The sequence below is a fragment of the Microcaecilia unicolor genome, chromosome 3 (genome assembly GCF_901765095.1).
Source record: "Microcaecilia unicolor chromosome 3, aMicUni1.1, whole genome shotgun sequence".
Classification (NCBI taxonomy): domain Eukaryota; kingdom Metazoa; phylum Chordata; class Amphibia; order Gymnophiona; family Siphonopidae; genus Microcaecilia; species Microcaecilia unicolor.
Window position 1 is genome coordinate 248,851,834 of NC_044033.1, and position 17,656 is coordinate 248,869,489.

Genomic DNA, 17,656 nt, shown 5'->3' on the forward strand with positions numbered 1-17,656 from the left:
GATTTATGCCACTTTTTGGACGGTTTTCTCTTTTGAAAATGAGCTCCTTTATCATCTCCCAGTTTTAGCCCTTTACCTTCCTGTGCAAAATACTGTTTTAAATATGTTATATGAGATTTGAAATGCTATGGAGGAATTTCAAAGATGGTGATGCATTAATGATCTTTTCTTGACAGATCAGTTTCACCTCTCAGAATCTTGCTATGAGCAACACTGTGAAGTTTCCATATTTCTACCGAACTGTCCCCAGTGACCTGCATCTCTGCTCTGGAATAGTCAAGTTACTGAAACATTTTGGCTGGAGTTGGGTTGGTGTCATTGCATGTTATGAAGACAAGAGCCTTAGGGCTGTCCAGATCCTGAAAGAAGGGATTGAGCAGAACGGAGGCTGCATTGCATTCGTAGAAATCTTCAATCGTGACAACATCAGGTCAACTGATTTCTCCCAACTTTATGAAAGAATCCGTATGTCATCAACTAGTGTGATCATTCTCTATTGTAGTAGGGATTATGCCTTGAATATATTTGAGAATGCACGTTTTGATTATACAAATATAACTAAAACAGTCTGGATCACCACATATGAGCGGGACTTTGCCTTGCATTATACATTGGGCAGGAGTGTGAAGAACAACACTTTGGCATTCACAGTCGCAAAGAAAAATATTCCAAGTTTTTCAAAATTTGTCCGTGAGGTGAATCCAAACCTACTTCCAAGTAATTTTCCCACATGGTTATGGTGGGCAAGCCTATGTGACAGCCAGTGTCAAAAGAGCGTTAGAAGAGCCTGCCTTGCTAATGAAACATCATTCTTTAAGCCACATTGCAACACCAAGTACTTGGGGAGCAGCTACAGTGTGTACAATGCTGTGTACGCCCTGGCACATGCCCTGCATGACATGGTCACATCTGGTTTTGGAACTGACACTACGCGGAGTGGAGAAAGTAGATTTTTGGATAATTTGCCATGGAGGGTAAGATCATTTGTGAGAAAACTGACCGCTCTAAAAGGAGAGTTATATACCAGCGTAATGTAGAAGGGAAATGTTCATGAGAGGAAGAGAAAATGAAGGCAGAGTGTTGTGGAGACACTAAGCAGTAAATGTAATAACGTAGATGATAACATTTATGTGTCAGATATATGGGCAAATTATTATAATATTGCTGTATATGTGTATATGTGCACAATAATTATATATAGCCCAGATTAAAGAACACAAAATTGGGTGCAGAACCCAGATGCACAATTTAATTGCATAATGAGCCATTTATGAGCAATAATTGGATGCTAACAACTAATAATTGAGGTTAATTGGCACCAATTAGGATTTGTGCATGCTTTTGCTGCATGTTATTCTTACTACTGTGTGTCCAAATCCCTTAGTGTGCAACTTAAATGGGGGAGGATAATGGGAGGGTCACGAAGGGGCAGGGACATTCCGAAAAGCTGGGTGCGGTGTTAGAGAATAAAGAGGATCTGAGCGCTATATTTATATCAGGTTTCAGCTGGCATAAGTCTGGCACCCAGAGTTGGGTGTGAAAATACATAGAAGGCCATAATCGAGAGGGGCGCCCAATTTTTCGTGAGGACGTCCTCGCGGGATGTCCCGGCAAAGGAGCAGGGAAACCCGTATTATCAAAACAAGATGGGCGTCCATCTTTTGTTTCGATAATACGGTCAGGGACGCCCAAATCTTGACATTTAGGTCGTCCTTACAGATGGTCGTCCTTAGACTTGGTCGTTTCTGACTTTTGGCAATAATAGAAACTAAGGACGCCCATCTAAGAAACAACCAAATGCAAGCCCTTTGGTCATGGGAGGAGCCAGCATTCATAGTGCACTGGTCCCGTGACATGCCAGGACACGAACCGGGCACCCTAGGGGTCACTGCAGTGGACTTCAGAAATTGCTCCCAGGTACATAGCTCCCTTACCTTGTGTCAGGCTTTCAAGGCAGAAACTAGGTTTGGGAGCCCTTGGGCCACTGCTATGGACCAGCAGTGGAAGGCAAAACCACCCCACACCAGAGACAAGGCAGAACTCTGACAGAAACAGCTAGACTTCACCTGCGCTTGACCGCCCTTCCCCAGGAGATGAGCCCCTGGGTGCAGGCGGCCGGCAGGACTTACCGGACAGGGCAGGCACCGGATACCAACTAGGCTGAATAGGGACTGAGGGTCAGAGGGGAAAGGAATATACATGGGCAGCAAGGCAGGAAACTGGGCTAGGACTCACAGACAGACAATACTACACAAAGCAGGAAATGGACAAGCTAAAGGACAGGAACTGAAAGCTGCCACGCAGCCACTGAAACAGGGTACAATACTGACAGACAAGAGACAGGACTGAAAGCTGCAGAGCAGCCACTAAAACAAGGTACAAGTACTGACAGACAAGAGACAGGACTGAAAGCTGCAGAGCAGCCACTAAGCAAGAGACACAGACAAACAGAAACTAGACAAGGAATACAGACCAGAAACAAGACTAGGGAAATAAGCAAATAAACCTAAGCTAAACTACACACAGACTAACTAGAATCAGACAAGGAACAATACAAGAAACCAGGCTAGGCAGAAGTGCAACAAAGCACCAGCAAACCAGGGACCTTAGACGATGCAAAGGCAAACTCAGAAGTTTCCAGGTCGTTAATAAAGCCCATCAGCAGCTGAAACTCAGCTGCAGGAATCATGAGGCAACTACGGATGAGGCTAGCTGCCAAACTTCAAACCAAGTCTGGAGGGCTGGAATATCTGGACCAGACCGGACCAGAAAGAAAGTCTATGGCAGCCACCGGTTCTGGCCACCAGAGGACCAGAGGAACACAAACCAAGACACAGGCAGAAAGCATACTGAAGCACAGAGAGGCTTAACACACACAGGTGCAGTATAGTGGAGTAATCAGAGCCATGCTAGAAGCAGCCAGCACACAGAGATAGAGACAGAACTAACTCAGGAAGAAACAGACAGAAGCCAGCTCAGAAGCTGACCGCCAGAAATAAGGTGAGTCTGAGAGGGGTCACGACCACAATTGTGACACCTTGTGTGCTGAGCCCCCTAAACTCCCCTCCAGAACCCACTACCCACCACTGTACACCACTACCATAGCCCTTACAGGTGAAGGGGCACCTAGATGTGGGTACAGTGGGTTTGTGGTGGGTTTTGAAGGGCGCACATTTACCACCACAAGTGTAACAGGTAGAGGGGGCATGGGCCTGGGTCCACCTGCCTGAAGTGCAGTGCACCCACTAAAACTGCTCCAGGGACCTGCATACTGCTGTCATGGAGCTGGGTATGATATTTGAGGCTGGTATAGAGGGTGGCAAAAAATATTTTAAAAAAAAATTTGAGGGTGGGAGGGGGTTAATGACCACTGGGGGAGTAAGGGGAGGTCATCCCCGATTCCCTCCGGTGGTCATCTGGTCAGTTCGAGCACCTTCTCGTGGCTTGGTCGTAAGAAAAAAAGGACCAAGTCGTCCAAGTGCTCGCCAGGGATGCCTTTTTTTCCATTATGGGTCGAGGACGCCTATGTGTTAGGCACGCTCAAGACCCGCCTTGGCTACACCTCTGACACGCCCCTGGGTACTTTGGTCATTCCCGCGACGGAAAGCAGTTGGGGACGGCCAAAATCGACTTTCGATTATGCCAATTTGGCCGACCCTGGGAGAAGGATGCCCATCTCCTGATTTGTATCGAAAGATGGGCGTCCTTCTCTTTCGAAAATAAGCCTGATAGTATACAAGGTGCACACCCATCTGATTTTCCATTTTCTTGCACTATACGAGAGATAGATTTGAACTCAGTATGTAAATGAATGATATTTTTCTTGTATACTTCTTGTAGAGTCTTTTGTCTTGGGGGGGGGGGTGAAGATTCTCACTAGCTATATCTGCAGTTAATTGGCTATTTCCCCATGTAAATGGACTATCTGGAAATCGTCCTGTGTGTGCTAAGATTATTTATCTACATTCTCTGCACACATTACTTACCTGCATTACGAAGGGATTTGAAACCATGAAAGTATTGTCCTCGTTTATTTTAGTTAAAAAGGTGACAGGAGAAAAAGCAGGTGCAATGGTGAATTTCAAAGCGAATATCCACAGGTAGATATGCAGTCAGTCAGTATGCACTCAGTATGAAAATTACTCTTAAGAATAACTTTAAAAAGGAACATATATTTGCTGTAACATATGCTTAAAATTACATGTGTAATCTGGTAGTACAGAAAATTACCCTTCTTTCTTAGCTTCATCATTATCTGAAGAACATCCACTTTAAGAACAGTCTTGGTGAAGAGATTTCTTTTGATGAGAATGGAGACATCACCATTGGATACGATATCATAAACATTGTCTACCTACCTAATGAGATAAAGAGTTATGAAATTATTGGAAGTTATAACCCATATGCTCCTCTGGGACAGGATTTCACCATTGATGAGAAGGCGATCGTGTGGGAGAGTGACTTCACTGAGGTTAGAATGAAGTAGCAATAGAAAATGATGGTACATGCTGAGTCACGTAGAGAAACCATGACTCATGTAAAATAGTGAGAATTGCTGATTGGCTGGCACACTATCCAGCTTATTTTCGAAAGAGAAGGGCGGCCATCTTCCGACACAAATCGGGAGATGACCGCATATCTCTCAAGGCCAGCGAAAACGGCATAATCGAAAGCCGATTTTCGCCGGCCTCAACCGCAGTCCGTCTCAGGGGCGGCTAAAGTGAAAGGGGACATGTTGGAGGTGTAGCGAAGGTGGGACAGAGGCGTGCTTAAGAGATGGCCGCCCTCGTAAAGGAAAAAAGAAGGGCGTCCCTGGCGAGAATTTGGTCCGTTTTATTTGGTCCCTTTTTTTTTAGGTCCAAGTCACAAAAAGTGACAGAACTGCACAGATGACCACTGGAAGGAATCAGGGTTGACCTCCCCTGACTCCCCCAGTGGTCACTAACCCCCCTCTCACCCTAAAAAAAAACAACTTTAAAAACTTTTTTTGCCAGCCTCTATGCCACCCTCAAATGTCATACTCCGGTCCATCGCAGCAGTATGTAGGTCCCTGGAGCAGTTTTAGTGGGTGCAGTACACCTCAGGCAGGCAGACCCAGGCCCATCCCCCCTACCTGTTACACTTGTGGTGGAAAATGAAAGCCCTTCAAAACCCACCCGAAACCCACTGTACCCACATGTGGGTGCCCCCCTTCACCCCTTAGGGCTATGGTAGTGGTGTATAGTTGTGGGGAGTGAGGTTTGAGGGGGGGGTTTGGGGGGCTCAGCACCGAAGGTAAGGGAGCTATGTACCTGGGAGCAATTTGTGAAGTCCACTGTAGTGCCCCCTAGGGTGCCCAGTTGGTGTCCTGGCATGTGAGGGGGATCAGTGCACTATGAATCCTGGCTCCTCCCACGACCAAATGCCTTGGATTTGGCCGGGTTTGAGATGGCTGGCATCGGTTTCCATTATCGGTGAAAACCAAAGCCGCCCATCTCTAAGTCCGGCGATCTCAACATTTAGGTTGACTAAATGCTGAGATTTGGCCGGCCCCACCCATATTTCTAAAACGAAAGATGGATGCCCATCTTGTTTCGAAAATATGGTCGGCCCCGCCCCATCACGGCGCTGTCCTCAGAGATGGGCACCCTTAGAGATGGGCGTCCCCGATCGAAAATGCCCCTATATGAGGTCAATATTCAAAGGATTTGTCTAACTAACTCCTGAGTTTAATATGGAAATCATTGCTACTGAAATTCTCCATCCTCTGGTCATTTAGGGCCAGATTCTATATATGGTGTCTGAAAACTCTGCATGGAATAAATTTCTGCCTAAGCGTATTCTGTAATTGGCAGCTGTATTTAGGCGCGGTATATAGAATATGCTTAGTTGATATCACAGTACTTAAAACTACAAGCATCCATTTACATGAAGAGAAACATGTAAATGCCGGCATGTAGATTATAAATTTAGTAAGTAGGACTGTAATGTTTAACGTTCAGAGACCATTAACACATCTTGTAACTGTAATAGTTACCCCCAGGCAACTGTATTCTTATATGCTATGCAAGAGCAACTGTAAATATATCTACTAATTCACTCATATAATGTCCTGATATCAATTTCAGCAAATCTGTAAGGAGTGACATGGGCTGCACATACTGCAGAAACATGTTTACCCACTCCTACCCTAACTGAGATAATATTTAACCATGTCTCTGACCTCATGTGCAACTTCCTTTAAATTATTCACCTTACTTTCTAACTCTTCTTACTCTCTTACCTATCTATTTTATTTATTTATTTATTTATTTATTTATTTATTTGTTTGTTTGTTTGTTTGTTGCATTTGTATCCCACATTATCCCACCTCTTTGCAGGCTCAATGTGGCTTACAATACATCATGAGTAGTGACAATGCATGAGAAAGTATACATTTAGTAATAACAGAAGGATTTTGGGTAACATGATAATGATAGAACATGATAGTATTTTTCAGCAAGCATAGTAAGAGAAATATAAGAAATATATAAGAATTATATAAGAAAATATATATTTAGTAATAGCAAGAGGATCTTGGGTAGCGTGATGATGAGAAAACATGTTAATATTTTGGCAGGTAGATATACTGGAGGTAGTTCTGGATATGTGTACAGGAGTTCATATTTGTTGATCATTGTTGTATGCCTTGTTGAAGAGATGAGTCTTCAGCAGAATTCGGAAGTTAGCTAGTTCATAGATCATTTTTAAATTGCGTGGCAGCACATTCCAGAATTGTGTGCTCAGGTAGGAAATGGTTGATGCATGCGTTAGTTTGTATTTGAGACCTTTACAGTTTGGGAAGTGAAGATTAAGGAATGTACGGGATGATTTTTTAGCATTCCTGGGTGGTAGGTCTATCAGGTCTGACATGTACTACTACTACTACTACTACTTAACATTTCTAAAGCGCTACTAGGGTTACACAGCGTTGTACAGTTTAACAAAGAAGGACAGTCCCTGCTCAAAGGAGTTTACAATCTAATGGACAAAATGTGCAGACAATCCAATTGGGGCAGTCTAGATTTCCTGAATAGAGGTATAATGGTTAGGTGCCGAAGGCGACATTGAAGAGGTGGGCTTTGAGCAATGATTTGAAGATGGGCAGGGAGGGGGCTTGGTGTATAGGCTCAGGAAGTTTATTCCAAGCATAGGGAGAGGCGAGGCAGAAAGGGCGGAGCCTGGAATAGGCGGTGGTGGAGAAGGGTGCAGAGAGGAGGGATTTGTCCTGTGAGCGGAGGTTTCGGGTAGGAGCGTAAGGGGAGATAAGGGTAGAGAGATAATGGCTGCAGATTGAGTGCATTTGTAGGTTAATAGGAGAAGCTTGAACTGGATACGGTACCTGATCGGAAGTCAGTGAAGTGACTTGAGGAGAGGGGTGATATGAGCATATCGGTCCAGGCGGAAGATAAGACGTGCAGCAGAGTTCTGAACGGATTGAAGGGGGGATAGATGGCTACGTGGGAGGCCAGTGAGGAGTAGGTTGCAGTAGTCAAGGCGAGAGGTAATGAGAGAGTGGACGAGAGTTTGGGTGGTGTGCTCAGAGAGGAAAGGGCAAATTTTGCTGATGTTATAGAGAAAGAAGCGACAGGTCTTGGCTATCTGCTGGATGTGCGCAGAGAAGGAGAGGGAGGAGTCGAAGATGACTCCGAGGTTGCGGGCAGATGAGACGGGGAGGATGAGGGTGCCATCGACTGAGATAGAAAGAACCCCCACCAACATGGCCAGGTTTCAGTACTTCATCAGAGAAGAGATTCACGGCAAAAAAACAAAATCTCTCAACCCATCTTAAAACTCCATAGTGAACTCTATATCATCATTGAACCTTCAAAAAATTGTAAAGTTCATCTTAATATGATTACTCACAGAACAATAGTATTCATAGTAGCTCGCATAGAAAAATGGCCATGGCTTTATTTTTCCCCCCGCTGCCACTAAGATTTAAATAGCCATCAGCTGATCAAAATAAAAATCACCCAATTGGGTAAAAAAATGTGTCCAGTAGGATAAACAGAAGAAAATAATCTGTCCAATAGAATAAATGGAAGAAAAAATCCAAGCACCTGATTGGATATGCAACAGCCAATGAAACTAAGGACCACCATTCCAGCTCTGAATTCAGTGGAGGAGTGGCCTAGTGGTTAGGGTGGTGGACTTTGGTCCTGAGGAACTGAGTTTGATTCCCACTCTAGACACAGGCAGCTCCTTGTGACTCTGCGCAAGTCACTTAACCCTCCATTGCCCCATGTAAGCTGCATTGAGCCTGCCATGAGTAGGAAAGCGTGGGGTACAAATATAACAAAAAAAAATCCAAAAGGCTGAAGTGTTTTAAGTACAAAAATCTAACACTGTTCTTTGAAATTTAACAGTTGATCAATGTTACCACCCTCCCACCCCCTGCCCCATCTGTACACAAATACAAGGTGTTATCGTTGTAGGATAAGGTTCATGAACAGTAGGTATATGGGGGAAATTAGGGAGGAAGTGGGAAGTTGGGGTGTGTCCTTTACGATCTTTGGTTAAGTTGTGTTGCAGGTATTTAAGCTTTTATGGTCGGTCAGTGGGATATGCCTTCCTGAACAGGTTTGTTTTGTCGTGTATCCCGGGGCTTCGCCGTAGATGATTTTGTGAACCAGGGTGCAGATTTTGAAAGCGATACTTTCTTTGATAGGGAGCCAGTGCAGTTTTTCTCGGAGGGGTTTGGCGCTTTCAAACTACGTTTTTCCAAATATAAGCCTGGCTGCTATGTTCTCAGCGGTCTGAAGTTTCTTTATAATTTGTTCTTTACAACCCGCATAGATTCCATTGCAGCATGGCTTAGTACCATTGATTGGATCAAGTTGTGCAATGTTTCCCTTGGGAAGAATTGTTTCACATGTTTAAGTTTCCACATTGAGTGAAACATTTTCTTTATGGTAGATTTTGCTTGGGTCTCTAGTGAGAGGTTCCGGTCGATTGTTACTCCGAGAATTTTCAGGCTGTCTTCGATAGGAAGGGTATAACCTGGGGTGTTTATATTTATGGGTTTATATGTGTTGTATTGGGATGAGATGATGAGGCAGTGTGTTTTTTCTGTGTTGAGTTTTAATTGGAATGCGTTTGCCCATGAGTCCATGATGTTCAAACTGAGCTTGATTTTATTGGTGATTTCTGTTAGATCGTGTCATCAGCATATATGAATGGGTTAAGGCCTTGGTTGGATAGGGACTTGGCCAGTGGGGTCATCATGAGGTTGAAAAGGATCGGTGATAGTGGTGATCCTTGCGGTACTCCGCAATCTGGTTTCCAGGGTGATGATATGTTTGTGTTGGCTTTCACTTGATATGTTCTTGTGGTTAAGAAACCCTTGATCCATTCGAGTGTATTTCCGCTGATTCCGAAGTAGTCTAGGAGTCTTAGTAATATATTATGGTTGACCATGTCGAATGCGCTGGACATGTCAAATTGTAGGAGAAGTATACTTTTACTTACTGCTATTTCCTGCTTGAGAGTAAGTAATACTGTTTTGGTGCTGTGTAGGGGGCAGAATCCTGATTGTGATTTGTGTATTATTGTGAATTTGTCTATGTAATCATTACGTAATGATTTGGTTACTAGGCCTTCCATTAATTTGACTGTCAATGGGATAGATGCTACTGGACAGTAGTTGGAAATGTCATTTGCTTTTTTTCTTAGTGTCTTTTGGTATTGGGGTGAGTAGGATGTTGCCTTTTTCTTTTGGGAAGGTACCTTGTTGAAGCATGAAGTTTAAGTGGGATGTGAGGTCTGTTATGAAGCAGTGGGGGGTGGATTTTATTAGATAGCTAGGGCAGGTGTCCAATTGGAAGTGATTATTGGAGTACCTCTTAATCGCCTGGGTGACTGTATCGGTGGTGAGGAGAGCAAAATTTGGCCAGATTCGATCCACTGAGTATTCCACTGGGGTGGATCCAGAACATTGATGAGGTTATCGATGTCCGTGTTGGCCTGAGGTAGTGTTTTCCGTAGGTTTGCAATTTTTTTTGTTGAAGTGTTTAGCAAGGTTGTCTGCAGATGGGATGTCAGTATTTGTTGTGGTGATCGGCGTTATGTCTAGTAATTTGTTCACGAGATGTTATAGTTTCTTCATGTCTTTGTAATCTGGCCCTATTTTAGTTTTCTAGTATGATCTTTTGGTCTGTCTTATTTCATATTTGTATTTCCTTTGTAATTGTTTCCATGCATTGTGTATATATTCATCTTTTATTTTTTTACATGCACATTCCAATTTCCTGGATTGTGTTTTTAATTTTTTCAATTCTTTGTTGAACCATGGTATCGAGTTGTGTCTGCATGAGGTTCTTTTTCGTAGGGGTGCTATTTCGTCTAATATGTGTTTACATCTTTTGCCCCATTCTGAGAGATAGTATATGGAGTCCGTTTGTGTTGTCCAATCATTATTGTATATCTGTTTCCAGAATGTTTCTGGGTCTATTTGGTCTCTCATGGTGTAGGATGTGTGACCTCGTATGTGGAGAGAACCTTTTTTCCACCTTTGTAGGGATAGGTTTAGTTTGTAATGATCTGTCCATGGAGTTTCTGTCCATTCAGTTTCTGTTATTGTTAGGTTCTGGTCCGTGGACAGTTTATATGAGATAAGGTCAAGTGTGTGTCCTTTATGTAAGGAAAGTAAATAAAAGCAAGAGAAAAAGGAAACCGATATGGTTCTCCAAGCAAGTGGCTGAGAAAATAAAGGCTAAAGAGTTGGCATTCCAGAAATACAAAAAAACTCATGAAAAGGGACACGAGGAGGAATACCGGATGAAACTGAAAGAAGCCAAGAGAGAGGTACGTCTGGCGAAAGCGCAAACGGAAGAACAAATGGCTAGAAATGTAAGGAGGGGTGGCAAAATTTTCTTCAGGTATATTAGTGAAAGGAGAATGACTAAAAAGGGAATTGTGAGACTAAAAGATACTGCGAACCGCTATGTGGATAATGATGAAGAAAAAGCAAATTTGCTAAATAGATACTTCTGTTCTGTTTTCACAGAAGAAAATCCTGGAGAAGGACCGTGATGGACTGCAAAAAGTACAAATGAGATTGAAGTGGATAGAGCACCGTTCACGGAAGAGAGTGTGTATGAACAACTTGAAAAGCTAAAGGTGGACAAAGCCATGGGACCGGATGGGATCCACCCTAGGATATTGAGGGAGCTCAGAGAGGTTCTGGCGGGTCCTCTTAAAGATTTGTTTAATAAATCCTTGGAGATGGGAGAGGTTCCGAGGGATTGGAGATCGGCGGATGTGGTCCCTCTTCACAAAAGTGGTGATAGGGAAGAAGCTGGAAACTACAGGCCGGTAAGCCTCACTTCGGTTATTGGAAAAGTAATGGAAGCGATGCTGAAGGAAAGGATAGTGAATTTCCTGGAAGCCAATAAGTTGCAAGATCCGAGACAACATGGATTTACCAAAGGGAAATCGTGCCAAACAAACCTCATTGAGTTCTTTGATTGGGTGACAGGAGAATTGAATCAGGGACGAGCTATGGACGTAATCTACTTAGATTTCAGCAAAGCTTTTGACACGGTTCCCCACAGGAGGCTCTTAAATAAACTGGATGGGCTGAAGATAGGACCCGAAGTGGTGAACTGGATTAGGAACTGGTTGACGGACAGACGCCAGAGGGTGGTGGTGAATGGAATTCGCTCGGAGGAGCGAAAGGTAAGTAGTGGAGTGCCTCAAGGATCGGTGCTGAGGCCGATTCTGTTCAATATATTTGTGAGTGACATTGCCGAAGGGCTAGAAGGTAAAGTTTGCCTATTTGCGGATGATACTAAGATCTGTAACAGAGTGGACACCCCGGAGGGAGTGGAAAACATGAAAAAGGACCTACGGAAGCTAGAAGAATGGTCTAAGGTTTGGCAATTAAAATTCAATGCGAAGAAATGCAAAGTGATGCACTTAGGAAGTAGAAATCCACGGGAGACGTATGTGTTAGGCGGGGAGAGTCTGATAGGTACGGGCGGAGAGAGGGATCTTGGGGTGATAGTATCTGAGGATTTGAAGGCGACGAAACAGTGTGACAAGGCGGTGGCCGTAGCTAGAAGGTTGTTAGGCTGTATAGAGAGAGGTGTGACCAGCAGAAGAAAGGGGGGGTTGATGCCCCTGTATAAGTCGTTGGTCAGGCCCCACCTGGAGTATTGTGTTCAGTTTTGGAGGCCGTATCTTGTTAAGGATGTAAAAAGAATTGAAGCGGTGCAAAGAAAAGCTACGAGGATGGTATGGGATTTGCGTTCCAAAACGTATGAAGAGAGACTTGCTGACCTGAACATGTATACCATGGAGGAAAGGAGAAACAGGGGTGATATGATACAGACATTCAAATATTTGAAAGGTATTAATCCGCAAACGAACCTTTTCCGGAGATGGGAAGGTGGTAGAACGAGAGGACATGAAATGAGATTGAAGGGGGGCAGACTCAAGAAAAATGTCAGGAAGTATTTTTTCACGGAGAGAGTAGTGGATGCTTGGAATGCCCTCCCGCAGGAGGTGGTGGAAATGAAAACGGTAACGGAATTCAAACATGCGTGGGATAAGCATAAAGGAATCCTGTGCCGAAGGAATGGATCCTCAGGAGCTTAGTCAAGATCGGGAGGCGGGGCTGGTGGTTGGGAGGCGGGGATAGGGCTGTGCAGAATTATACGGTCTGTGCCAGAGCCGATGGTGGGAAGCGGGACTGGTGGTTGGGAGGCGGGGATAGTGCTGGACAGACTTGTACGGTCTGTGCCAGAGCCGGTGGTTGGGAGGCAGGGCTGGTGGTGGGGAGGTGAGGATAGTGCTGGGCAGACTTATACGGTCTGTGCCTGTGCCGGAGCCGGTGGTTGGGAGGCGGGGCTGGTGGTTGGGAGGCGGGGATAGTGCGGGGCAGACTTATACGGTCTGTGCCCCAGGGGCGTAGCTACGGGTGGGCCTGGGTGGGCCCAGGCCCACCCAATCTCAGCTTAGGCCCACCCAGTTTTCCCTGCTCCTCCAATCAGTGCACAGCCAGCCTTTAGCCCCGCAGCCGACAGGAAAGAGCAGCTCTGCAGCTCTTCTCCAGCATGGTGGCACCAGGTATCGCTCCCCCCCCCCCCCCTGTCCCCCCAATCCCCCGGTCGTGTCAGAGAGAAAGCAGTACCCAGGCTGCTTTAGACCTGCCCAGAGAAGCCTTTCTTTCTCCTTCAACTTCCTGTTCCCGTAGGCGGGAAGTTGTAGGAGAGAGAAGGGCTTCCAGGCAGGGACAGGTTTAAAGCAGTGTTTGTACTGCTTTCTCGATGAAGCTGCAGGTGACTCGAGGGATTGGAAGATTAGGGGGAAGGGGTGACAGTCCTGACTGCCAGACGGTTTCCCTCCGACGGAGGCCTCGTGCCCCTTCCTCTCCTCGTTGCCTTGATATTTTAAAAGCCCCTTAAAATTCCCCAAAGTGGCAGACTAAACAAGCAGAAATCCCTGCCCGGAGGATGTGGAAACTCGGCAAGAGCAAACTAAGTTCTGATGGAGGATTGTCTGGAGGAAGAGCCTCAGGCAGAGTTGGCTCTGCAGGTGAGAGACGGCCGCCCAGCTCCCATTCTGTCTGGTCATCAGCAACTCCTGCTTACCAAACGCTTCACTGTTGTGAAGTCTGGAATTTTTTATTTATTTATTTTTGTTAGATTTGTATCCCGCGCTTTCCCACTCATGGCAGGCTCAATGCGGCTTACATGGGGCAATGGAGGGTTAAGTGACTTGCCCAGAGTCACAAGGAGCTGCCTGTGCCGGGAATCGAACTCAGTTCCTCAGTTCCCCAGGACCAAAGTCCACCACCCTAACCACTAGGCCACTCCTCCACTCCACTATGTAACATAGGCAGCCAAGAGACCTCGGTTTGCAGATTTTTAGCAGTAACATCATTAATTATCACAAGACACAATGTATTTAATCTGGTATAACTTGGCCGCAGCTTTATTTATATACAAACATCTTACATATGGGCATACCCAAGCCTCCTCCAGCCTTAGGCTCAATGTCCAACCGCAGTCCGCCATCCTAGCAGGACTGACCAATCGTAAACCTGCGCTCCCCGCCGTCTAGCAAGGGGGCTCCACCGTACTCGCAGCTGCCCCAGCTGCCTAGCTTCAACCATCAGGCTTGGGTACCCCGCCAAAGCTGCGACAGTATAGAACAATGCAATTAAACATAGCATAAATTGGGCAGGGAGGGTTGGGAGCACCTGGAGCCCGGACAGGAAAGAGGGTGTCTGGGCTCCTCCCCGGGGCTTTTATACCCCGTTTTCTCTCCTCCCTTCTCCCAGCGGGGTGCCCCTTTACGTCGGGCAGGCGAACACCTCGTACCTGCCCTGGGCACCCCGCTGGCCTGATCGCGCATGCCCCCCTCGGTGCACGGTGCCATGTTATCTTCGGCTCCGTGCACCCGAGGGGGCACTGCGCTTTTCTGTAACATAGGCAACCGAGAGACCTCGGTTTGCAGATTTTTAGCAGTAACATCATTAATTATCACAAGACACAATGGGCATACCCAAGCCTCCTCCAGCCTTAGGCTCAATGTCCAACCGCAGTCCGCCGTCCTAGCAGGACTGACCAATCGTAAACCTGCGCTCCCCGCCGTCTAGCAAGGGGGCTCCACCGTACTCGCAGCTGCCCCAGCTGCCTAGCTTCAACCATCAGGCTTGGGTACCCCGCCACCAGGCCGGGGTAGCATAGCTTGCTCCGGACCTCCCACTCTAAAGCTGCGGCCTGTTATGCAGGAAATATCTCCTCTAACACATTTTGCAGGTCATTGTTAAATAGGTCATTTCCTATGGCGGATAGGTGCGTACCATCCTTCCAAAATAATCTCTCGCATAGTTCGTCGGCCCATGTGTGTGTGATCTGCCACCCGCCCCTAACCAGTACCCCCGCAGCAATCTGCCCGTTAACTTTCTTCCTGGGTCTGCCCCAGATCTTCCATTGTCTGTGCCGCCATCTTGGGATTATGTCAGACCAGACAATATTAGTATTGGGGAAAAAGTTGTGAAATTATTGACAGGTTTCGTTCGGCAACACGGACTAGGTCTATGCAGGGGAGAGTTCCTATGTCGTTTCCCCCCAAGTGAATTATTAAAGCTGCGGGGGTGGCAAGGATGCCGGCTTTCTGTCGCAGTAATGGCACTAGCTGGGGCCATTTCATGCCTGGCACGCCTGACCAATGAATCCTCATTCCTCTTGTGGCAAAACCTAAATGTGCACCACCTGGTCTTGTCTGCGCTCTGCGTGCTGCCCATTTAATGAATGAGTGGCCGACGATCCACACGGTTGGAGACCCTGCAACATACAAGAATGTGTATATTACTTAGGACCCAGAGGGACCTGGCTTACCCAGTGACTTATCCCTTATGTATCCTTTGTAAGCGTCAGACTTCCATCTGCCTAATTTTTGAATGGATGTCGGCGGGAAGCCTAAAGCTGCCGCGCATGTGGCGGCCCCTATCCTAAAGGAATGCGTTCCAAAACTCTTAGGGTCGCGTCCTATCTTCAGCAAGCACTTGCGCAATACTGCGGAGAACTGGAATAGTGTCAATGGGGTTCTATCCTGGTGAACTAGGAACGCTTTGCGGCTTGCGGGCCTCGTCGCTAGGTACTTTCTGACATTTTCTACTGGACATGTCTGTAGCGCATCCACCTGGGTTAAGGTGACTGACTCCCCCCTGCCCAATTGGTCCGTCTTAGATCTGCCGATTACGATCTGTAGTGTATTATCTGACAATTTGACACCCTCTAGCTGGAGGCCCGCAGCAACAGCGTTTTTCTTGGACGAAGCTACCAATTCGCATACCCTCAATGCCCCAAAGAAGGCCATTGTGAATGCTGCACGGAAGAGCCGAGTTTCGAATTCTGATGTGCACACTGACTGTAGTGCACGCCAAATTTCGAACAACACGTCATGCGTGATTGGTAGTCTCCTATCTGGTCTAGCGCCGCGTTCGCGCCGCCAACCCTCTAGTAATTTTTTGGCTAGAAACCTGTTTCTTGGGTCGCCCCAACCTGCTATTTTTGTGAAGAATGAGAATGCGGTCAGGTGTCTGGATACAGAACTGTGTGTTATGTATTCCGCTATCGCGGTGTCCGACACTGGTCCGTCTTGCCATCCCCGTGTGTGCAGGAAGGCGCTGACCATCCTGTAGCCCGCTATGTAAGTTGCCCATGTTCGTGGAGCCAATGATTGTTTCAGTAATTGCCAAGCCTCGGGGCTCCGAACTTCCAGAGGTAGCTGGGCACCGGCTCTCCCTCCGCCGCAGCTTGCGGCGCCAGTTTCCGGAAGTCTTCCCACTTTGAACGAGAAAGAGCGTCAGCAATTGGGTTACTTGCGCCGGGCACATGTCTCGCGCGCAACAATATGTTATTAAATATGCACAGCATGACTAGTTCTCGCGCTAGGTCCACCACTCGCGGACAGCGTGCATTTTGTCTATTCAGTATGTCTACTACTGCCCTGTTATCCGACCAAAAAACCACCCTCTTGTTGCGTAGTCTGCCGCTCCAAATAGATACTGCCACTACTATCGGGAATAGCTCCAAGAAAGTGATGTTTCTAATAATGGGCTGTTCTTTCCAGGTCGTCGGCCACACGCCCGCGCACCATTCCCCCTGGAAGTATATCCCAAAGCCGATGCTGCCTGCCGTATCTGTATACAGCTGTAAGTCGCTACTGGATATAGGGGGGTCTAGCCAAACTACTCTGCCATTGAAATCTCTCAGGAACGTGTACCACACTCTAAGGTCTTCTTTCATGGCTTTCGTCATCCTTATATGGTGTGATGGTTTACGCACTGTTGACATTGAGCTGGATAGCCTGCGCAGGAATGTCCGACCCATAATAATAACTTTGCAAGCAAAATTGAGGCTGCCAACTAATGATTGCATTTCACGCAGGGTGACCTTTTCTTTACTCAAGGCTCCCACTACGAGTGTTTTTAGCTTTTCAATCTTATCCGACGGGATTCGAGAAACCATGCTGCTGGAATCCAGCTCAATGCCCAGGAACTGTAGACGGGTAGTTGGATCACATGTTTTTTCTCTTGCTAAGGGGATACCGAATGATTTTGAGATCTCACGGAAATGAGTAAGAGTGCATTGGCAAGCTAGGCTGGCTGCCGGTCCGACGAACAGGAAGTCATCTAGGTAATGTATGATGTTCTTTCTCCCCGAGGCTCTCTCAACTACCCAATGCAAGAACGTGCTGAAAGTTTCGAATATGGCACAGGACACCGAACAACCCATGGGCATGCACTTATCGTAATAGTATTGCCCTTCAAATTTAAAACCTAGTATGGGGAAATTGTCTGGGTGTATCGGTAGTAGCCGGAATGCCGACTCGATGTCTGCTTTGGCCATGAGTGCTCCCTGTCCAGATTGCCTCAACAGTTGTACCGCCATGTCAAAAGTGGCATATTGCACTGAGGTAGCCTCGGGGGGAAGGAAATCGTTCACTGACTCGCCCACTGGATACGATAAGTTGTGTATAAGCCTATATTTTCCTGGCTCTTTTTTGGGAATGATTGCCAGCGGGGAGACTAAGAATTTTTCGAAAGGCTGGTGACGGAAAGGACCCTCCACTCTCCCTAAGCTTAGTTCCTTAGAAATACGCGCCCTGGCTTCCTGCCGCA

At 46.4% G+C, this 17,656-nt stretch overlaps 1 protein-coding gene across 1 annotated transcript in view; it reads left to right on the forward strand.

Annotated features, from left to right (window-relative positions):
• The first annotated feature begins 203 nt into the window (after positions 1 to 203).
• The window catches only part of LOC115464583 (vomeronasal type-2 receptor 26-like), a 37,324-nt gene continuing 19,871 nt past the window's right edge, over positions 204 to 17,656 (forward strand). The window contains exons 1-2 of the mRNA XM_030194947.1: positions 204 to 974; positions 4,244 to 4,471. Of these exons, the coding sequence (XP_030050807.1) occupies positions 204 to 974; positions 4,244 to 4,471 (999 nt within the window). The remainder of the gene's footprint in view (positions 975 to 4,243; positions 4,472 to 17,656) is intronic.